Genomic DNA, 23,817 nt, shown 5'->3' with positions numbered 1-23,817 from the left:
GTGTTTTCACACAGGATTTTCTCTTTGCTGTAAGCAGAAAGGCAGTTCTAAAAGCACAGAAAAAAAAACAACAGCCAAGAAGGGTAAGAATGACAGCATCAAAGCACAGAACCCCACACTCTGCAGACCGGTTGAGGAAGTCCTTGGCAGATGCAGAACTGCTCTTGATTTCTCTTTCAGACGTGGATGCCCTGCTGTGAGGAGATGAGGGTGCTACCTCTGGCATGGCCATGATACAGCAGAATGCCAGATGTCTTACAGCTGCTTTGTGGTATTGCATAAAATAAAATCTCAATAAAAAATTGTCAGAAAAATGTATCATTTTTATACATAAATACTCCATAAACTAATGAGGTGAAGAAGTGTTTCTCCTCACTTTATGGGAGGCTTCTCCATAGCCCAGTAAACATTGCTGTCTGTGGTTTTCATGCTGGCTGGTGTTATTTCCCTTCCGGTTTACATCCTGGTATTCATTATTCTAAATAATTCTTCTCCCTCCTCCCTGTCGGGGGCATTTTTTGTTTAAGGTGCGGTTGTTCCTTGTGGCAGCCACACAGATTTATGCCAGATTAAAGTGAACATATTGTCTTGAATTTCCTTCTCCAAGTCACCCTCTTCTTCTGGCCAGCTCCACCTTTCCCTCTGCGCTTCTCCAGCTAAATCAGGGAATTTCAACAAACTCAAACCATCTCTGACAGTAGAGGTATCTCGGCAGGCTGTGCTGCCCTCAGCAGCCCTGGGCTCCCTCTCTGCCAGCTGGTTTTTCCTTACCTCCTCTAGCCATGCTCTTCTTGCTTCACGCTTTGGTCCCATACTTAGGAGTGCCTCTCAGATGCAAGCTCTTCCAGCCTCTCAGGGCTCCCTACATGCTGTCCCCATGACCCCTTTCACAGATCCCTTTCTTAAACCTAATACAAGACCAGGATCCTCACAGTGATGTTACACACACAGGGATTATAAAACACATCCAGCTTCTACACTGCTTTCAGCAGCTCCTGGCAAAAGGCTGAACCTTGCTGCTGGCAAGAAGAGATGTTATGATACTTGATGTTTTTGCAGGAATTAGAGATCACCTAAAAGGATTTCAAAGCACAAGCTTCCAGATAATTCAAAACCCAGTCTTCTCACTTGCTTTTGGTCTGCACTGGTTTACAGAAGAGAGAGTGCAGACAATTCAGTGACCAGTGGCAAGTCTATGAGATTTACTCTGTATGTTCTAACTTCCACATTTCACAGAAGCATAGAACGGTTTGGGTTGGAAGGGACCTTTAAGCCCATCCAGTTGCAACCCCTGCCATGGGCTGGTTGCCCCCCAGAAGCTCAGGCTGCCCAGGGTCCATCCAACCTGGCCTTGAGCACTTCCAGGGATGGGGCACCACAGCTCTCTGGGCAGCTGTGCCAGGGCCTCTCCTCTGCTCTCAGTGAAAAAACATCCTTCTGAAATATGTCTAGAAATGGAAGGTAACTTTCTTTCCTGTCACCCTGATTGCACAACACACACACACACAAAAAAAAAAAAAAAAAAAAAGCCCTGAGCAGAGCCAGATCTGTTGACAAGACAGTTCTGCAGACTGACTGATGTTTCACTTGCTCATTTTTCATCAGGACAAAGATCATTATTCTGTCAGGCTTAATTTTAGCACCATCTGCATCCTGTTAGCTTTCATTCTCTGGGTTCCACTTCATCTCAACGTGTCTTGCATTGTTCTGCAACCAGTCTTTGAGGATATTCAAATCTCCAAAAGGAGAATGAACCTAAGCAAGTTTTGTCTGTGCCCATGGCTCTCCTCTGGTGGTGATGCACCAACATCTTCCAGTCCTGCTATCAGGATGCCAAAAGCTTTTGCAGAGCAGCTGACAACCATATATTTTCAGATATCAGAATGCTCAGGAAGTATCCAGTATCTTGAGAGGCTATGGGTTTATGCCATTATAATAAGCTGTTCCTCACTATTAGGTTATTGTTATGCCCAGAAAGACTGTGGATTTCCCATCCCTGGAGGTATTCAAGATCAGGTTGGATGGGGCCCTGAGTAACCTGGTCTAGTATCTGATCTGAAGGTTGGTGGCCCTGCCTGTGGCAGGGGGGTTGGAACTTGATGATCTTTGGGGTCTCTTCCAACCCAAGCCATTCTAGGATTCCAGGACTCTAGGATTAGACAAGAACTAAAACTCCGATTCCATGCTCTGAGATAAGTTCCCTTCTCTGCTTTCTCTTTGTGAAAAACTATGGAGTCTCTTTTCAGAGATATTGTCATGATTAAAAAACGATCCTCCAAGCTGAAAAAATATCTTTTTGACTGCAATGCATATGTTCAGATCTGTGCTGCATAAGGGCACCCACAGCATTCACTGTGCACATTTTACATTGGAAAAGAATGAAAAAGCAGAAGAGGAAAAGATCATGGTATGACTATGCACTTTCTTCATTCTAAAGTCACAAAGCATGGTCTTAAAGCTTTCAGTCTGGTAGAAGCCTTGACTGTGTTAAGGGGATCAACTAACTGGAACTCCTCCTCCTCTTCCTTCTTTAGTGTCTCAGAAGGTTGCAGGCTCTGCTCCATTACACTTCATTCCCTCCCCCTACCAAATTTTTGATGAGGACAAAGGAACCTCAGGCTTTGAAAAGCAAACACTTCCAAGGCCCATGGTCCTTAGTACTTAACATAGCATCTCCATTCCATCCAGCTACAGAAGGGCATCACAGCTGCTGAACATTAACAAAACTGCCCTCCATGAGCCTTCAGCAGCTTGTTCCATCTTCTGCACATCTCTTTTTCCCTTGCCAGCACAACTCTTGAGAGAATAACCAGGGATGGATGTGTGGCATTGCTTCCTTCAGGTCCTGTGACAGGCTGGCACGTTGGTGACCCACACGCTGTGTGGGGGCCTTGACAGTGGCCTTCACAATGTGAATGCATCTGCATCCCCTCACAGTCTTTCCAGAACTTGCAGACACAAATGTGACTGAAGATTTTCCTAATACAGCTGCAACCCCAAGACCCTGCAACACCAGCTTATAATTATAGAATGGCTTGGGTTGAAAGGGACTTCAAAGATCACATAGTTTCAATCCCCTGCCATGGGCAGGGTTGCCAGCCACTAAATCAGGCACCATCTCGGGCTGCACAGAGCCCCATCCAACCTGGCCTTGAACACCTCCAAGGAAGAGGTAGCCACAGCTTCTTTTTTCTATTGCTAAACAGGGCAAATCTGTGTTTTCAGACTGTCAGCTCAATGGCTTTTCAAGAGAAAGGAAGAGCAAGTGCCAGATGCCACATGGAGCAGGTGATCTGCTGATACCTGCACAGGATGCTGAATGCTGGTGTGGGAGGAGAGCTCCAAATACCAGCCCCATACATGCACAGGTGAAAAAGCTGGTACACAGAGATCAGGAAAGGTAAAAGAGGCACTGAGTTATGACAGCAATGTGCAGTAAACAAAACCTGCAGCTGTGCCAACACTGATAAACACATTCTGATGAGAAAAGCTCTGCTAGACCTTGTAGGAATAACTTGAGATGCTCTTGTACAAGATTTGCCTTGTAAGCAAGTTACTTATGCTTTAATGTTACCACGTTCAGCCTTGAAATATAAAATCAAGCACTAATGGGACTAACAGAGATCTCAACACAGGGAAGAGGCTCATTGCATTCACGGGTCACTAATTTCTGCTGCTGAGGCTGCAAACAGACTGCATAATATTCTGCAGACTTCCCTCCCCCCTATAAGCTTGCTATATACAAGTCAAGTCATGCTGGTGCACCATGGGATATTTTAAGCTGAGATATCTCACATCTCCAGATCAAGAACATTAAATGTGACGGTTTGGATGAAAAGGTAATTGCTGCAGCAAACATTCCAAATTTCCAAAGAGTTGAGCTGGGAGGTTTAGTGAGATTTTGAATCACTGAAGAGGTGATCCAAAACCAACAAGACAAGGTTCCCAGCAGGACACAGAGCAAGAAGAAATGCACAATTATAAAGCTGCATAAATCTGGTGGAGTAATCATAGCAAAGAAAGGATTCATAACGTGTGCTTCAGGAGATACAGAGCCAAAGGGGAGGTGACCTGGGCAGGGCAGCAACAGTCCCAAGCAGGAAAGCTACCAGGCTGAACACTGTTCCAGTTTCCGCTGCAAAAAGGTTATCATAGAGAGGATTGCATCTGCAGACATCATTCAGGTCAGACATTATGGGAAAAATACTGTCTACTTATGAGTATGAGAGTTAAATACTGGAATGGTTTATGTAGAAATGTTTTATTGCAGATTTAAAATAAAGTGTAATCAGCTAATGAACAGGATTATGATGAGGCTTCCTGCGGCAGCAGAGCAAAACTGAGCAGCTTGGAAATTCTCCCCAGCTCTAGCTATAAGAGGGTAGATTTAGATTAGATATAAGGAAAAAGTCTACTGTGAGGGTGGTGAGGCACTGGATCAGGTTGCCCAAAGGTGTGGTTGATGCCCCATTCCCGAAGACTTTGAAAGCAAGGCTGGATCAGGTCCTGGCCAACCTGATTGAGCTGTGGTGTCCCTGTTCATTGCAGGGGAGTTGGACGAGATGGTCTTCAGAGGTCCCTTGCAACTCTAAGGATTCTATGATTCTATGTTGAGCACTTCCTAAAACAACTGTGAGATACATCAGGATGTAAGGTTTATGTGGCGATCATTTTGTTTTAAAAACCTTCTGATGCAAATAAGATTGGGTGAGAAGAATTGCCTTCACGGGCAATCAGTGCAGCGTAGGGGAACTAACATACGAAGAACTAGAAACTCAAACTTCTCTGAATAATTCCTGAGCTCCCCAAATCTGCAGGTCCCAATGATTTGATCAAGAGGTGTTGGCATGCTACCCCGAGCTAAGCTTCTGGCAGGCAAGCTCCTGATGTCCATAATGCACTCCAGGAGAAAAGATATTTGCTGTAAGACAATAAGACACAGCTACAAAATAAGCACGCACGAATGCTTCTCGTTTTAATCTCATCCCTTTGCACGATATAATAGATCTTCACTTTTTGGAACCAAACCTCTAGTTTGCTAAAAAAAATGTTTGATTAAAACCAAACCTGACACTAGGCTGAAATTCACTCACAGTAGGAACTCCTTGCCATAGGAAATTCAGTGTGCTAAGGGTGTGATAGTCTGCCCTTTACTGCAGAAGACACGGCTGCAATCCAGAGCAGCTCCAAGCCCAAATTCAGCAGTAAAACTCTCAAACTGTGAGAACAGATGTTCTTACCGCACTGGTGAAATAATGTGGGTTGAAAACATGATAAAAAAAAGTGAGTTGGAGAAAGGGGAACTCTCCAATAGCAATGAATGCAGAAGGAATTGAGCATACAAAGACTTTCTTCAGGATAGCAGCATGGCTTGGATGGAAAAGAAGCATAGAATCATAGAATCAGAGAATGGCCTGGATTGGAAGGGACCTCAAGGATCATGAATCTCATGAAACATGCAGGGCCACCAACCTCCACATTTAATACTACACCAGACTGCCCAGGGCCCCATCCAACCTGGCCTTGAAGACCTCCAGGAATGGAGCATCCACATCCTCTCTGGGCAGCTGTTCCAGCACCTCACCACTCTCTCTGTAAAGAACTTCCCCCTGACATCCAACCTAAATCTTACCGTCCTCGACTTAAAAAAATTTCCCCTTATCCTGCAGTTATCAACCCTTTCAAAGAGTTGACTCCCCTCCTGTTTGTAGGCTCCCTTTAGGTACTGAAAGGCTGCAATGAGGTCACCCTGCAGCCTTCTTTTCTCCAGGCTGAACAAGCCCAGCTCCCTCAGCCTGTCTTCTTAGGGGAGGTGCTCCAGTCCCCTGATCAACTTTGTGGCTCTCCTCTGGACCCTCTCCAACAGCTCTCTGTCTTTCTTGTATTGGGGGCTCCAAAAGCCATCTATCCCACTACTTTCAGCTGAAACCACAGTTAAATCCCATGCTTGTGAAATACTTTTAAAATAGTATTGCTCCATTCCTTTACTATGTATATTTCCACATCTCAAGCAAAAGTGTTTATCTGCCGCCTGGTACATTTCAAGAACAAAAGGAAAAAAAAGAGTTTGCAAAGAAAACTGAAACTTCCTGCTGAATTTTCAGGATAGATAAAACATATTTTAAAATGCTAATGAGAGGCTTATCTAAACAATAATCGTTAAGAGCAATTATGCAGAGAAGGCCCTCCAACACCGTGCACAGCGTTTAATGTTGCATCAATTACTCAGGAACTGTTTGGAGCAGTGAGGAAGGCACTGATGCAGAGCAGAATCTCCTTTGAAAACGATTTTTGTGGGGTGGCTTGTGGGAAGCGCACAGAGAAAATAAAAATCAGCACAGTGTATCCCGAATGCAGCAATTACTCAAAAGCCAGCACTGCAGAAGGAGCTCTGTGCTCCCAAGACTGCAGCAGGGGAAGGGGTGCAACCATAAATTCAGAGGCATTTGAAGCTGAACTACAGACTGTGCAGTACTGTTGGAGAACAAAACCACTCTGTTCACTGTTTATAAGAAGGCAGAGCTATTCTCAACTCCCCAGCTCATCATCAAGCATACACATGAAGCTGCTTGATAGCCCATCTTTTGATTAGGAATGAAGTTTGAGATGTTTCGGGCCACCCACATCAAGCACAAAAGCAATATTCACATGAAAGAAGGGGCAAGAATGGTCTTTTCACTCACCGTGGTCTCCTGAAAGTCAGTCCATACTGCTGACACGCCAGGCCAACCGTTGGGGTGTAAACGATGGGCATGAACCTCTCAATGTCAGAGGTCAGCACTCGGTAAAACAGCTTCTCATTCCTGTCTTGTAATGTCATAAGAACAATATACCTTGAAAGTAAAATAAAACAGATATATATCAGCACTTATGGATGTTGGCAGTTTCATTAAGAGAAACAGTTGGCTCCCCCTGCACGTACTCAGTTCTGCAAAGCTCCAACCCTCCTAAGTGCTACAGCATGAACAGCGCTACATCATCCTATGATTCTGTGATCATGAACAGACTCTTCAAGCAGAATTTCCCACAGGGCCTGACCAGCTCTACTGACAGCTTATGGGGTCAACAGAGCTGGAAATCAGACCTACGCATATCAGCAGAATTTTTCTGCATTAGAAAACATGCAATGAAAACATGCATTGTTCATCAAAACCTACCTCGCAATCTGTACGGCTGTATGTACCCATAGCCAAATGTAAGCGTGTGCATTTCAGAGCACCATCTTACTGAAAGTATTTCTGCAAAACCTCTCTCCGTTATCCCACTCCCTCAGTCACAAAACACACGATGATAGCTAAATCCAGCATTCCAAAAAGAACTAACACATATACATCAATGCTGTCAATACACATAATTACTTCTGGTTTTGTTATTTTAGACGTTGCTTTTGTTTTTGCTTCTTTTTTTGTTTTCCCTACCATTTGGTTGGTTCTTTCTGCTCTTCCTTCCATCATTTTAGAGAATATCCTAATGAGCATGCAGATGGGTGCATAAAACATGAGAGCTCTGGGTTGCCTTTTTGTTGGGTACTTAAACACAAAGGAGAGCGATCCGCCAGGTTAATGGCACAGCTGTCCAGCAATATGCTAGTAGAAGAAAGCAATAATAGCAGTGCAGTTTTGGGACAGGAATGGCATGCAACTGACAGCAGACAGGCAGGAATAAACATTAAACACTACTGATGGTTGGAGAAAGAGTGACTCTGAAGGAAACCCTTCAAGTCTTCCAATGGACTTCTAAGAACCATGACTTAAAGGGGAAGGAAGGAGGAAATGAGATGTTTTTGACATACTTGTCTAGATCATTCGTTTTGTTCTCGTAGTTTTTCATGACACGGAGAACCTGAACATCTTGGCTCAAGAAGCAGGGAGGCAGGAGGCCATGAATTCCCAGCTGCAGCCTCTCTTTAAGTGTGAAAGCCATTCCCTGGGAAGACAAAAAGGGAAGGCAGGATCAGTCAGCAAATACACACTGGCAGATGCACCCCAATTAGAAAAGCTGAAGGGATCTGCAGAATGTGTCCTTGCACTGTCAAAATGCCCAGTCCCAGACAGTGATTTCCCTCTATGATGGCAGACAGCACCATACCGGTGCAGGTATGTCTCCCAGGAGTGTTCACTCCTCTGAAACACCACAGCTCTTGAACCACCAGAGCTGCAGTCTCCAGGGAGACTCATTGTGTCTTCCTAGTGCTTAAAAGGAGCTTATAAACAGGAGGGAAATCAACTTTTTACATGGGCAGATAGTGACAGACAAGGAGGAATTGCTTCAAAGCAAAAGAGGAGGTTTAGGTTAGATATTAGGAGGAAATTCTTTACTCAGAGGAGAGAGAGGCCCTGGCACAGCTGCCCAGAGAGCTGTGGTGCCTTATCCCTGGAGGTGCTCAAGGCCAGGTTGGATGGGCCCTGGGCAGCATGAGCTGGTGGGGGGGCAACCAGCCCACGGCAGGGGTTGGAACTGAGTGGGCTTTAGGGTCTTTCCAACCCAAAACATTCCATACCTATTCGTTTCAACGACCTGAAAATTCTGCTACTGCAGTTTATCTTTTATAAATATCATGCTTAGATTTAGACACTGAATACTCTTACCAAATTCATCTGCTTCACATAGTTTCTGTGTTTCCATCAGCCATGCATTTCCAGGTCACAACACCTATTAGTGGCATATGAGGAGCATGGAGGACAGACCTGGTGTATAGGATGCTTTCTCAATGCCAATCTCTTTGTCCACCGGCTCACTTTTTGAAGGCACACGCAGGGTTGCCATACATGCTGTAAGGATGCTCATCCTGCCCACAGCTGAAGATCAAACTCTAGATTGCATGGGAAATCCCTGCTTTTAAGGGACAATTTGACCTTTCGTAAGCAGGAGCCTGAGTGTATCCCACTCCTACATGTGTGTTCAGAGGAGCAGCAGCATCCTACAGTGGGCTCAGTCCGCTGAGCAGCAGTGGCAAATGCGTTCTGCAGTCTGGGAAGAAGATTATAAAAGCTCTTAGTCTTTAATTAATAGGATTTCTGCTATTCTTATACCAAATTAGACAGCAGGATAGAAGGAAACATTTTCCGAAGTCTGAAGAGCTTTAATCCTAATGAAAACTTCACTCATAGCTAGCCAACCGAGTTGTATCTTGATGAAGAGCTGGCAGTAAATTATTCAAAATCAGTAATTATTGGTACGTCTACTCAAGCAAACAGAGAAATGCTTGAAAAAAATCCTAATGAGCAGCTTTATGAGTAAATAGCTGTTAAACTGCTGTTTTCCTCAGGGCTCTGGTGTTAATCTACGGCAAGTAGCTGCTATTAGTGCTGCACAAGGCAATCCGAGGATATATCTGGATGAAGTTGTTTCTGGCAGCCTTCCACAGCCTCCTGTTGCTTGTTCCTGTCCCCGTGCCACCCCAACGCGTGTGCCAGCACAAGCTTTTGTGGGGTCGCATGGTTAATGAGGGAGAGGAAGGAGTGGGATTAAAAATAACCAGGTCATTGAGCTGTGAGCAGCACCCCGGGCTGACACACACAGTCAGTCGTGGGAATGGCTGCTGTGAGAGCTGTGTGCTTGTCCATGGCGTGGCTGCTGCTGAGAACATGTGCCAGGCCATCAGCAGGGACACAGCAACCTGGCAGAGGCCACACGTGATGGAGGGAAGGGCCAGAACCGATTCTCCAATTTGCCAGATCCACGGTTTGTACGTAGTGTGACGCTTCTCCTATTGCTAAGTGGTGTGGTAGCACGAGTTAAGAAAAGTTCTTATGGATTTCATACAATCATAAACTAGAGTCATAGAATCATTACGGCAGGAAAAGACCACTAAGATCACCCAGTCCAGCCATTCACCTACCACCAATATTGCCCACGTACATCAAGACTACATCTGCCCTTTCCTTAAACGCCCCCAGGGATGGTGACTCCTCCACCCCCCTGGCAGCCTGTCCAGTGCCTCATCACTCTTTATGAGAAGAATTTTTCCTGATGTCCAACCTGAACCTCCCTTGGTGCAACTTGAGGCCATTCCCTCTCATCCTATCGCTGTTACCTGGGAGAACAGGCCAACCCCACCTCACTGTGGCCTCCCTTCAGGAAGCGATGAGGTCTCCCCTGATCCTCCTCCAGACCAAACAACCCCAGCTCCCTCAGCCACTCACCATGAAACCTGTGCTCCCGATCCCTCACAGCTCCATTGCCCTTCTCTGAACACACTCCCGGGCATTAACGTCTTTCTTGTAGTGAGGGGCCCAAAACTGAAGACAGCACTCGAGGTGAAGCCTCCCCAGGGCCAAGTACAGGGGGAAAGGACATTCAGCCTCTGGGACACCCAAGAAGAAATGTTCCTTATGCCACAAGCCTTTTCTTAATTTTTCTGCTCTGTATCAGGCCAGAACCAAGCACTTCCCAAATCTTTGATGCAGGACCATGACAAGAGGAATCGTTCCCATTGGCTGAGTAGCAGTCAGCAGATGTGGAGGCAGCGCTCAGGATTTCCCTGCCAAACCCAGGGCAGCTCCACGAGCCCTGTGCTGGTAGATGGATGTTGCACCAGGACGTGGCTGGTTTTGCTGCAGTGTGACATTTCTGAAGCAAATTTCCTTCCCGGACCTGAGAAGCCTTTCTCCTAAAGAGTTTCCCAGCAGGTCTGGTATGTTCCCACAAGATAAAGCTTGAGTTTTTATGAGTCATCTTTTTTTTTTTTCAATTTAAAGAAAAACATTCTCATCAGAAAATTTGCATTCATTTCTATTCTCCGGACCAGAGATTGCTGAAATACCAGACCAAGATCAACACTGGACATCAGCTCTAAGGCACTGCTTGGCTTTGAGCTGACACTACTGTATAGCAGCAGGGAAAACACAGCTACTGTGAATGTCAAAGCTTATCTGCAATGAATAGGAAAAAGAGAAGATAATCACAATTTTAAACCATTTGCTTCCTGCAACCTTTGAACCTGAAGGGTAGATAAGGAATATTTAGATAAGGAAGGACAGAAATATTTGGCACTAATACTCCATTTGCTTGCCCAGAGAATCACATCACAGCAGACCTGGCCACAGCCTGACTCTTCCAAAGGAGAAAGGGATAGAAAAGGCAGAAACACAGCATCCTAGATATTTCTGTCCCCAGCCACTAAAACTCATCTTGTAGCATTTTTTCATTATGTATAAAAAGGTCTTTCAGTTATTTTTCACCTATTAAAATAGTGAAAAGTTTCAATATTTCATCACGTTCACACACTTAATACAAGAAGTTTTCTTCCTAGTTAATCCCAGCACATCCTTATTCAAAATAATGCTGTGATGCCTTACAGAAGCAGCAGTCTGCATGCTTACCAATACCCTTTGTAAGAATTTATTGTATGTTTCACAATTGGTTGATCTCTGTCTGAACACCCCCTCCAAGGCAATGCAGCCAGGAGCATCCAGCTCTCCTTATCCAGGGGTAAATGTGAGAGCTGCCGTCGGTGTGCAGGTCTCATGAAGGTGGAATGCCTGTATTTGGGCATGTGTCCTTCAGGCCCGTGGGGCTGTTTTCTCTTTCTTTGGGGCATTTGCCAGCATGCTGCTCCAGTTCCAGATCTGGATGCCCTGACTCGTTGCATTCCTCTAGAGACAGAAGGGCTGAAAAGTGTGCAGCAGCATGCTCAGTCACCTCCTGAAGTGATATTGGGAATGAAAATAATAATTCATATCATTCAGTAGGTTCAAAAGGGAGCACGGTGTTAGCATCCCTGATCAGTCTGACATCTGACATCACCACCTCACTGCACTTCTGCACTCACTGCATCCAAATGAGCAGAGCCAGTACAAGTTCTCTCATACTGGGGCAACCGCAGCTGTGTGCGATGAGGAAGCTGCTGCCTTCCCAACCACAGACATCTCTGAAATGCTTTTACATACAGAGTTGGTCCGTTGCAGAACAGCTCCATGGCCGGGAGCAGAGCTCTGCAGGTCCAGGAGCAGGACTCCTGGCTGAAGCCTAACATTCATTGGAACAGCACAGCGTGAAATGAATTTGGAAACACACTGCCTCAGATCAAAAGCTGGAATTCATGGACCTCTCGCTACGTTTAAGATTAAAGCTTTTGGGGGTTGGATTTCTTTTTCTTTTTTTTTTTTTTTAAAGGCTGCCTGAAAGCCATATTGTACCACTCTTTTTCTGGTCTTGAAAGGTCTAATGATTAGAAGGTGAGCCACTGCCCTGCAGAGCTAATGCCAGGTGCTGCAGTTCATTTATAAATGTGTGGGGAATGAGTTGTCATGGAGAGGGCAGATGCTATGTCACTGACCAACAACAAAGGCCAAAATATCTGCTGCCCACCAGGCTTCATGCTCTGTGGAGGCTGAGTAATGGGTTTTGTGCTGAAAAAGAACCTCAGATGCTTCTGGTTTCTTATCTCTGACAGCACCAAGCCCATAGGTGGCAGCTCTCTCTTTGCAGCTCAAGTCTGTTAAAAGCCACTTGTTTCAGAACCTGAAGGCAGAGCCAATTCTCAAACAACAATTAGCATTATCACCACTTGCCCTCTCCAGCAGAAAGGGGCTGATTCACTCGGATGAACACAAGCAGGAAGGATCCAAGACTGGCTTAGCTTTATCATTTACTCGTTGTAGATCATACTTCCATCAGTGATACAAAATCATAGTTACTAGCACATCAGGAAACTATAGTTGAGGTGGTGGGGGCTCAGGGAACTTAGAGATTCTGGAGAAGCGTGGCAGAGCCTCATGCTTCTTTTTTAGTTTTGTCCTATGTAGTGTTTCCACTTTGGAAAAGCTGTATTGAAAAAATGTGCATAAAAAGGAAGTGAAGGAGGCACACTGGAAGGGTGAACCTTTACCTTCTCATTTTAAATGTCTTGCAGCTTCTTACTACCTCTAATTTGCAGGCGTGTGTGCTTGGAAAAGAACCAAACCCACAGTGCTTTGGGGTACACGGAAGACATCACCATGTCTTATCTGAAACCTGGAAAGATTTCTCCCTGCATCTTCTCTGCTGTTATTGCTGTGCAAACTTTTGTTGACCATGATTTACAAAATCTTCATATAGTGCCAATCCTTCTTTATGGGTTCAAAGTCACAAGCTGAAAAATCCCACGCTCTTGGCCATCTTCTTTGTTACAAAGTGATACAATCGTGGATTTCTAATCCTTTCATATCCTTGTTCCTTCCTCTCCCACAGAGCTGGAGAATGCTAAAAAAAACCCCTTCAAGACAGAGATAATCAAGCAACTGAATTCCATGTTTGTTTCAGTTCCTGGAGAACCACCTTCAGCACACTCCACTACCAATGGAAGCTGTCCCTACCACTAAAGAGGTTTCACCAGTATATATTTTGCTTCCTTTCAATGGATTAGAGAGGTATGTTTTCATTCCTGCTCTCATCTTTATCTCATCCTGCAACAGTGACTCTTGTAAGAGTGACCAGAACAAAATGGTTTGCCCAGAGATGTGGTGGATGCCCCGTTCCTGGAGATGCTCAAGGTCAAGCTGATGGGGTCCTGAGCACCTGGTGGAGCTGTAGATGTCCCTGTTCATTGCAGGGCAGTTGGACTAGTGGGCCTTTAAGGATCCCTTATGTTTCAAACGATTCTGTGATTGTATGTTTCTATAACAAAGTCCATGTGCCAAACCCCTTACAGCACAGGGAGCTGATGGCTGCAATGGGCATGTGGCAGGCTCACAGGCAAGAAATAGCAGAGCCATGGCGTTCCCACATGTTACTGGAGGTTTATCTCAATGAGTAAGTCTCATAAGCAGAATGTCTTCTGGGCTTTATTCATTAATTCATAGGAGCAATGTCAGCACGAAGCCCCTCGCCATGTTTTCAGACAGCAGGGGTACAGCTCTAGACTGAATTTAGCAGAGAACTCATCACTCTTCCCACAGTTTGCCAGCCTCCAGGGCACTAATTTTTCCTCCACAGAAAACAAAACAAAACAAAAATCCATATGCTAGAAATTATGTGTGTTTTGTCTGCAAACAAGAATCTGTTGCTCTGAGTGAAAGATTTTTCAAACTGAGCTAGACAGACTTCCCCAAAGAGCAGCTGGTTTTGGCTGAGTGGTTTTGTTAAGGCTCTGTAACTTCACAGGTAGTTAAAAATAGCCTTGTTTTCTTCTTATCAGGAAAGGTGGAGATAGCCAATTAATACCAAGTAAGATGTGACACGATACAGTTGTTGCGTTTTTTTAATAAGAAACTCAAATTTGGGCCTAAACTCAATGCTTTGTTTTCTTTCCACAAGAGAAAAATCAAGACCTCATAGTCTTGTGTATGAGTTAATGGGAATTCTTCTTTGCCTTAAGTGAGAAATAGATTAGGATGACTTCTTTTTTTTCTCTTATTACTAGCTTTGAACACGTCTTTACAAGTATGAAGTGCACTGATAAGGGAGAAGTGTAAAGTCAGTGCATGGAGGATAGATAGGACCACCACGCTACAGAAGGACTTGATTTTAAGGGGTGATGCACGGTACCTGCACACACACAGGTAGCAGAGGAGAAGTGCTCCTGTATGGATGAGTGTAAAACCTGTAGTGCCCACTGGATGCTCCTTCCTTTATACTGAATTCTTGATAGAGAAAGGAGTACTGATGGAACAAGTAGTACTGATGTTTTGTGCTACAGAGAAGCACAGGGCAGATTCCTGAGGCAAAGCCCAAATTCTCGGCCTTCTACTAAAATACCCCATGTGACTTCGGCACCCAGATCCCAGTGGATTGACTTCTTCAACTCACAAGAAAAGGAAAACATCCTTGTAACAACTACACAATTCCCAGCCTCCCAGTGCAATTCCTCATCTGTTTCTCACATACCACTGTCACACCTTTTTAATGTCAGTCAGTGAGTGCAACAAGCTAGCCCAGGACAGCTTTGTGGCTTATGGGTTTCTCATTTCTGTCTCAGCTGTGGGGGGTGCTGTTCTTTCACTGCCTGCAGAGAGTGAGCAGGGTAACATCAGTTTCTGTAAGAACCCCACCAAGCACAAACTACAGTATTTCTGTCAGAGTATGGCTGTTCCTATGATGCTGCAGACGCACATTTCTCACAATTATGATGTTTTCCCTAGACAGGAAGAATTCTGCATAAAAACACTTGCATTCCTAAGTCTATGAAAAACAGCCCTTATCCTCAGCTTGGACAAGCAAATATGTCTGAGAACAAAGATCAAGGCAATTTGAAGGCTGAAATGTGATCCATAGCACTGAAAGAATACAGTTTTAAAAGCCAGTTTTACAATGTCTGGAAACTTCTCCCATCATGCATACACACAGCTGGTCATGTGAATTGTGGTTGTGTATAATTTGGGTTCAGTGCTATAGCGAGCACCAACTTCCCTTTGAGGTCGCAGCAAATTACACAAAAGGAGAGCGGCGTGCTTACTGCTCACACGCAAACTGCTTTGTGATTTTGGAGGATGGGAATCTCTCTTCAGCTTACATCTCCGTTGCTGTTACAACTCCAGGATGAGTTCCTCCCAACCTTGAGGTTGCTCCAGAGGTGGGTTGGAGTGTGATTGCCATTTGTGGATGATTGCTGATGGTTCTATTTGGTTGAACACCACTGGCACGCGCTGCCTAAACCACATAGCTGGCTGTTTCAGAAAATCACCTGGGTGGAAGCTGAGCCTGAGTTAAGCCAACAGTGATGTTGTTGCTGATTTTTATCAGTTTATTTCTCCACTGTACCATTCCTACATGCTCATATGCTGCTTCTGCTGAAGCTTTGTAGAAAGGGACAGTCAGCAGTGGCTTCTTGAGCAGTACCACATGCTCTCTGTTCACTCCCATCCAACCACAGCTTTGATAGCTGTTTAATATGTTATATACACCCATCTCAGAGCACTATGGGATAGAGCGTCCAGATACCCCCTCAGATGAAAGATTCTTGAGAAAGACAATGTTTTCCTGTAAAAATTAGGAATATGAGAGATGAGGAAGGGCCCAAAATAAGAAAACTGACACCTCACTGAAACAAATACACTGGAAAAATCAGCAGTCAGATCTCCTCCAATTATATAACCACTACTGGAAGATAATCAAACGTGCAGGTAAACACAGGGCATCCCACAGGAAATCTGTGTGAGCCTCCATTTCCTGCTTGAGGCTCCAGGCCTCTTGTCTTCCCCTCATCACTTCTGCAGTCCATCTCACTGTGAGCTCTCTGCTGGACACCAACACCGGCAGCTAACGCTGGGCTCGGCAGAGAAATGGCTGCCATCATGATGTGTGGGAAGCCCAAAGTATCATTAAGACTGGAAAAGACTACTAAGACCATCTAGTCCAACCATCAACCCACCATAATGCCCAGTGCCCAATGGCTCTGCAGTGCATCAGTGAAGAGGCACATCTACAGCACTCTACTCTTGTATAGCCTATAATAAGGAGACATGTAATATCATGTTGGGCTTTTTTGGGGACATGGTCTGTCTGTCCCTGATTAACGTGAGCCAGGGATCACAGCTGCTCCCCGCGAGGCTCACACTGGCTCTGTGACCAGAATCTGCCCCCAGTCCCAGAACAAATTCCTGTACACAGCTCCTCTCGGGAGACAAGAGGAGGCCTTTGTGCAGCTGTAATAGGACAATAGGCAATGGTTTCAAACGAAAAGTGGGAAGATTTAGATTAGATATAAAGAACTTATTTATGAGAAGGGTATGAAGCATCGGAACAGGTTGGCCAGAGAGGTGGTGGGTGCCCCATCCCTGGTGACGCTCAAGATCAGGCTGGACCGGGCTCTGAGTGACCTCATCTAGCTGTAGGTGTCCCTGTTCTTTGTAGGGGAGTTGGACTAGATGGCCTTTAAGGGTCCCTTCCAACTGAAACGATTCTGTGATTCCATGACATGCAGCACAAATGCATGCCCTTTTCTGGCCCAGCCTCCATCCGGCCCTGTGATGATCTCCCTGCTGACCCCAGGGGCTGCTGTTTTGCCAAGCACATGTTTTGCTTTAGTGCTGAGATCAGTCACTGCACTGTCCAAATGGCTTTTGGCACCACTAAGAAAAGTAGCTCGCCTACCGTGACTACCTCTGACCTGACCCATCGTTCTCCTCCTTCTCTGAATATTTCTTTTTTTCTCTTCCTTTTTAATGCAGAGAGGAAAAGGGAAGATGCATGAAGTACTCATATACGTGTGAGCTGACCTTTCGGGTCTACAGCTCTCATCACTCTGCGTGCACTCTGCCTGCTATCTCGGTCTTTTGTCAACCTAATGTGAGCTGTCTCTAAATAACACACACTCGACATTTCTGGCCCAGATTCTGGAGCATCTGGACTGCAATTTGTACAATAACAAATAGAAAATGATACATCCTTTCTATCAAACTTCCCCCCCAGGACTTCTAAATATTCTTCCAATGATATAGCCCTTTTATTTCCTACTTTCTTTGCTCCTCAAAAGTTTAGCTCTATTCTTTCCATATGGCATGAGCAGAACTATGTCCAAATAGCCCAGGTGACAAAATACTGCTAATTTCATACATGCTTTAATTTTTTTTCCCCACTTTCTTGAGATTGAGTTTAACTACTTCCAATTTCAAAGGTACTTGCTGCACTAGAAAGATATTTACTGTTGACTATAAATCAAATAAAGTTCCTGAGATTTTTCCAAAAAAAGTTCAAAAATGAAAATTCCCATCCTTTTCTTCCAACTGTTTCTAATCAAGGGCAGTTATCCATGTCCAGAATGGGAAAAACAAAAAGAAGTACAAATACTTAGAGATGAAATTTAAAGATTAAAAACCTTTTGCCTTTTGATTTCGTAAGCTATTTGACAAACATTTATATGGAACAGGAACTGCAGCAAGATGTAATAAAACATTTATGTCAGTTTGCAACATGCGTGACCACACGTTGATCGAGACAGCTGAACTGTTCATTGCGACTAGGAAGCTGTACATCATCCTGCTGGCAAACCTTCAAATGAGCTTACAAAAAAGAAAAAAAAAGGTTGTTCTTGATTCCATTTAATGCTATAACTTCACATGCACAAATATTGTTCTTGGCGTGGCTGTTCTGCTGCCTGTCCACCTCAGCACAACGCATCCAGTCTCTCCTAGCTTGGATGAATGTTGGCTAAGGCCAGCGCAGCAGCTTCCTTCATCCAGCAGAACATCTATTAATCTGTAATAGAAACAATAGGGCTAAATGATGGACAGATAAAGCATGACTTTGCTTGCTATCTAGGCAATGGGGAAAAGGCAATCACTAAAGCATCAGTTTTAGCCGTGCACCTGAATTTGTTAGGAGATGCCAGTTGATACATCAAAACTTCAGGTCTGCCTTTAAAAGTGGGGTTTTAGCTGTGTAATTTCTGACTTGGTGACAGATCCTGGTACAGTGAGGGAGGCGGAGGCAGAGCCCACGAGAGTGTGGGAAGGCTGCAGTGATTTTCACTTACAATCTGCTGTGAAAAACCTATATGCAGGTTTTGCGGGTATGCAGGTACAACATGATGGTCACTGGTTTTGTTTTCTCCAAACAATCTGATGAGATCATACACATCTTTGGGAACAGAGCCCCGAAGTTCAGGCTTCAGCCCAGGGTTTTGATTCTCCTCTGTCTTGTACCATGGTCATATAACAACAAGAGAGTAAAGGAAGTGTAAAGTGATTTGGAATGTGCTTCGTGTTTGAAGTAACCGAACTGAAGAGGTAGGTCCTGGATATGCACTGCTGAAAAGCTAGATGTAAATTCTGGGGAAAACACACCTCACACTCCTTACCTTCCCGACCCTTCTCCATCTTTGCAGCCCTCTTTTGGATGCTCACTTACAGTAGCATGTCTTTCTGCTACTGTGGCACCCAAAAGTAATCAGGGCAGCAAGAGGAGCACCCAAGTTTAGGTCCCCTGTGGTTTTTAATTCCATCGTGTCTTACACTCAGTAATTGCACATGGTCAAATCCTGCATGCTTAAAGGCTGTAATGCCAGCGGAAGCAGCACGCTAACATTGCCAAGTGAGTCCAGCCAACTGGGTAATAAACAAGCTTGACAGCCTTCCTTGTCTTTTTTCTCAAAACCAACGTGATGAAAAAAGCAGCACGGCACAGTAAGGAGCAAATGAGCAGTCAGTGGGTTTTGAACTGTGCATCTCTCACAATATCCAGCAGCAGCTGGGAGGGGACATCCCAGCCCCTCAGCATGGCCACGTGCTGCCCCAAAAGCTAGCACTACTCCTTGGCCTGAGGGAGCTCACAGGGAAAGTCTTAGGCATCCGCACTTCCAAGTTTCATCAGATTTTCATTATTTAAGGATTCCTACTGCGTTAGTACAATAAAAATTGTTCATTCCATCCTGCACATCTTTCTCTTTTGCTCCTCTTTCACAAAAAAAGTACTAAGAAGTTAAGTGGCAGAGCTTCATGCTGAAGTTGCTATTTCCAGGATGTATCACTGGGAGCTTCCAAGAATGTCACTGAACGTTCTGTATGGGCTGCAGCAGTCACATGCTGTTATTGTATTTCCTCTGATGATTTCCTGGAGCAAAGTTGTGTTCTTTTTTTCTTCTTCCCTAGCTGTTATTATATATGTGCGTGTCAGAACCTAAGGAAATGGATATTACTAGTGCCAAATCTGTAGGATAACCCTTACCTCCACTTTCCCATTTGCCACTAGAATGTGTTTATTTTCAGCTATTTGCAGCTTGGCTACTTTCATGAAGATGTTCTGTGCGCTGATAACATCAGCAATAAGCACACAGGGATCCTCCAAGCACACACCCCATGGCAGGCAACACACTGTTGTTGCTCTACGCTGTGTCAGCACCAATTTGAAGACGGCAAAATAACTCTGGTTAGCGCAGAGTAGGAGTCTGCTTCATTTGGGATGGTTGTGAGCCTTGTGTTTAACAGTATACACTTCTTTCCAGGCTGCTTCTGCTGCGGTGGTCAATCTAAGGTCTTGCTCTTATTTTTTAAAGAGATCAATGGATGGAGCCCTCAGTTACACAGAATGAATTCTGATAGAGATATTGATCTCAGAATTGCTGCAGTGTCTGGCCCTCAGAGACAGTACTGCATCCTAGAGCAAGCCATCTGTGAGCTGCATACGAGCTATCAGGGGCTTCTAGCTCTGGAAGAAACTTTCAGAAATAGTCAAGTGGATCCAGGGTCTGACCACCTGGTAATGACCCAAAGCCTTTCCTTTCAACAAACCAACCCTTCACAGTTGAAAATAACCCTCGATTCCTAGAGGTCTGGCAACAAAACCCTTCCCAAGCACAAAGCACAAAGAAGAACCTAGCCCCAAGGAGCCCACACTTCCTGAAGGAGAAGGCAGGTCTCCACAGCTCAGCCCCAGGTGAGAGTCAGTGGCGTACAGCCCAGGTGTGAGCAAGTAGGGCCTGCAGCCCAAAGGGCTGAGCCAGTCCTTCTGGAATAAATTTCAGATAGGAAAACTTTAAAGCTAACTCTGAGATTCTCTGAAAAACACCTCTTCTGCCCAAGCCTTGCAGTTTTGCTCTGAGCTCGATACAAGCCTTCATTCAGCAGTGGGCTATGGCAGAAATTATGAAGCTGGCATGTCAGCCATGCAAAACCATGTCCTGCATGCATTGAAAGGAAAGCAAAGTGGACTGAGCTTTCTTTGTTCCTTAGCCAGAGGGTTTGGTGTAGCTCTCAGCCCAACCCATCTGTCCAGCCCAAGTCAATTTGGATTTCAGTGTGAAAACACCAGCTCCAGCAAATGAAATGGCAAACCTCCTGTTGATTTCAAAGCAGATGAGATAGGATAAGCCTTCGAGATTTGTCTGCTAGACAAAAACATAAATGCAAATAACGACAACTATCACATTATTGTTTAAAAAATTATATCTCCTGTAAGTGAAAGTTGAAGTGATGGCAAAACATAGCAAGGCTTAATCATATTGCAGACTTGAGGTTTTAAAAATAAATATAACCTCTTTAACAATAAAAACGTTACATTATTGAGCAACTTTTCTTGGAAGGAAAACTTTTAGGCTTTTTTATATACACAGGATTGACAAAGTTTGGAATTAGAAACTGTATGTAATAAATGCCAACAAGCACATTCTTTCAAACATAAATTCTTCCATTTCTACCAGTCTGAAGTGTTTCACCTTATTGTATTTGGATGTGAGTTTCGCTAGCAGGTACAGAACTATTTTTCTACTCTGCAAGTTGCTACCCATGCAAAGTTGGAAAACCAACTTATTTCCCAATTCCAATCTCTAATAAAAAACAGCATTAAGAATCAAATCTACTCGCTCAAAATGAAAAGTAAATCATAATTTAATGAAAACAGAGCCATATTTTCCAGGAGCCCTTATAGATGCAGAAAGATATCTACTGAGATTATAAAATAAGTATTAGTAGGTGGCTCTCCAATACACACTGGGTTCGGATCCCAGAGATTTAATTTTGCAGTGGCTAAATACGTTCACAACTCAGAAAGGTAACAAGATTCTCTAGTGTGACCTACTCTAGGGAACCTGCTTTAGCAGGAGGTTGGACTTTCTGATCTCCACAGGTCCCTTCTAACCCCTGTGATTTGGAGACCCTGTGATAAGCATACAGACTACCAGACATGGAGAAAAAACCTCTGGGAAAACAAAGAAAAAAGTACAAAATCAGGTTTCCTGCTTGTTAATGTAGTCAGCTCATCTCACCCCAGTGAGCCACTCAGTCCAAGTGGAAGCTGCACGATGCTGTAACCAAGGAGCTGCATCCACTAAAGGGCTTTGATTCATCCAGAGGGCTCGGTGGATTCTGTAGATATGTAGCCTGGTGGATAACCAAGTTCCCCACCCTCAAACTTTGAGAGCCCTCCACAGTATTGGCAAGGCCTCTAGCAGTCAATTTCTGCTATTTAACAATGACCAGTAAAGGGGAAAAAACTGAAACATGACACAATTTCACATGGAGCCATGCGAATGTATTTTTGCCATCAGCCACCTTTTTGGTTTAGAAGAAGAAGAAACACAGAGATTAAGGTGCACTGTAGTGACACATTACAGAGTGTGGGTTTTGTCAGCATCTATTTGGTTAGTTGGGGCTTTCTTGGAGCCTGGAGCAGAGCCAGGCAGAGCCTACTGATGGCACTGAAAGAAGAGAGCACAGTGGAGGTCAGTAACCAGAAGAGAGCTTTCTGCTTCCACATTGCCGAGCTTTCTGATGAGGCGGCTGATGGAAACAGCTTCTTTTCAGCAGTTACAATGCAGTTCTTTCAGGCTTTGTCTCATCTCAGAATTACTGTCTGCACTGTACGCAGGCCGGGGCTGAGTTCTGTAACGAAGTCACCATAGAAATCACACGATGAGCATGCACTGCCCTCCCGGCTGCATCTCCCTGTCCTAAAATAAATTTGAGCTCAGTTATTATGGTGTTTTTGATTTAATAATTGGCTCTTGGGAGACACTCAAATGCTTCAATGGAATCTTTCCTTAGATTAAAGTCCTGTCTCTGTTGTAGCCTATGGGAATTTTGCCATCAGACTTTCACGAGACAACAATTTGGCCATTAATCCATGAAAATTTGCTACTGTAGTACAGTACATTGCACTCCCATTTAGGACCCTGTAGTTCAATTCGCTCTGGATCAGTGTGTTTTTGCTTTAAAGAGAATTGCACAGACTGCAGAATAATTCAAACAACAAATTCTGCAATAGCAGACATTAACTGCGTTAACTATATGGCTGCCGGACGGACACTGCCAAACTAATTGCAGAATACTCCCCTAACTGCAAACAGTTACTGTGTCAATAAAAAAACTGAAGAAGTGTCTTCCCTCTCAATTCAATAACAAGGACTTCCTATGGAGCACAGCCTAGGACTATTAAGGCCTGTCGTTTCCAAGAGAAGGAGCCAATTCTTTAGGTCATGGAACATGAAGAACCGAACTCTGTTCTAGATGTGAACTGAGGATCAGGGGAGCATGCCTTCCAAAATCAATAGGACAAAAGGGAACGGCCTCAAGTTGCACCAGCGGAGGTTCAGGTTGGATATTAGGAAACATTTCTTCTCAGAAAGAGTGCTAAGACATTGGCACAGGCTGCCCAGGGAGGGGGTGGAATCGCCATCCCTGGAGGTGTTCAAGAACCATGGAGATGTGAAATGGTAGGGGTGGGTCGATGGTTAGACTGGATGACTGGGTCTATTCCAACCTTCATGATTCTGTGATTCCAAATTACCACTTCACATTGTGGCTGACATTTATAACATTATCAAAAAAACACCACATTTTTTGGTGGTATTTATTGATCTGTAGGTTGCTGTAGATTTCCCAGCAAGGGGCAAATGATTTTTTTTTGGAAATGCCAAGCACATCATTTGCCGTTTAGCATACAGGCAGTTGGGCTCCCTGGGTTCACAGATTGAATACCTCTAGTGCAGACAATGCAGCAGCATTTCAGAGGTGATCAAGGTCAGGGCAATTCCCATTCATGTCGTCTGTTAGTTGACTTTTCCTGCCATGGCCACTGCTTGTTCCTCTCATTCACAGTTATTTCAAAGACTTCATACCTACAACGTTTTGCAGCACCTGGAGCAACAGTTTTATGAATACAATGGCAGATTTTTCTATGTAAATGGAGTGTTAAATAAGATGATACACAGGTTTCTATGTCTCTGGTCAATAAAACATAAAATTTCTCTTCTCTTGCCTCTCACTGAGCCTGTTTAAGTGACCTGCACATTCTGGTAATGCCCAACAAGGACTCTATTATGTACTCACACTCGGCACAGCAGGTTTCACTGGTCTGTAACTGATTTGTTTCAGATGAAGGAATACTGTTAACCAGCACTGCAAATACAATTGCTTGGTTGATTTCCACATTCTTGTCATTGTTGGCCTGGCTACTTCAGGAACA

General features: G+C 44.4%; 1 protein-coding gene across 3 annotated transcripts in view; it reads right to left on the bottom strand.

Moving 5' to 3' along the window:
- Positions 1-23,817, bottom strand: part of ME3 (malic enzyme 3) — a 120,664-nt gene that overhangs the window by 49,272 nt on the left and 47,575 nt on the right. For all 3 annotated transcript variants that reach the window (XR_007375929.1, XM_048940116.1, XM_048940129.1), the window contains exons 3-4: positions 7,793-7,926; positions 6,684-6,833 (exon numbers count right to left, since the gene is read on the bottom strand). Coding sequence is in view for 2 of the 3 variants with exons in the window: in XM_048940116.1 (XP_048796073.1) it covers positions 6,684-6,833; positions 7,793-7,926 (284 nt within the window). In the remaining variant the exon portion in view is untranslated. The remainder of the gene's footprint in view (positions 1-6,683; positions 6,834-7,792; positions 7,927-23,817) is intronic.

Source organism: Lagopus muta, chromosome 1 (genome assembly GCF_023343835.1).
Source record: "Lagopus muta isolate bLagMut1 chromosome 1, bLagMut1 primary, whole genome shotgun sequence".
Taxonomy (NCBI): Eukaryota; Metazoa; Chordata; class Aves; order Galliformes; family Phasianidae; genus Lagopus; species Lagopus muta.
Note: the sequence above shows the minus strand (reverse complement) of the source record. Positions and strands in the feature narration are given on the sequence as shown.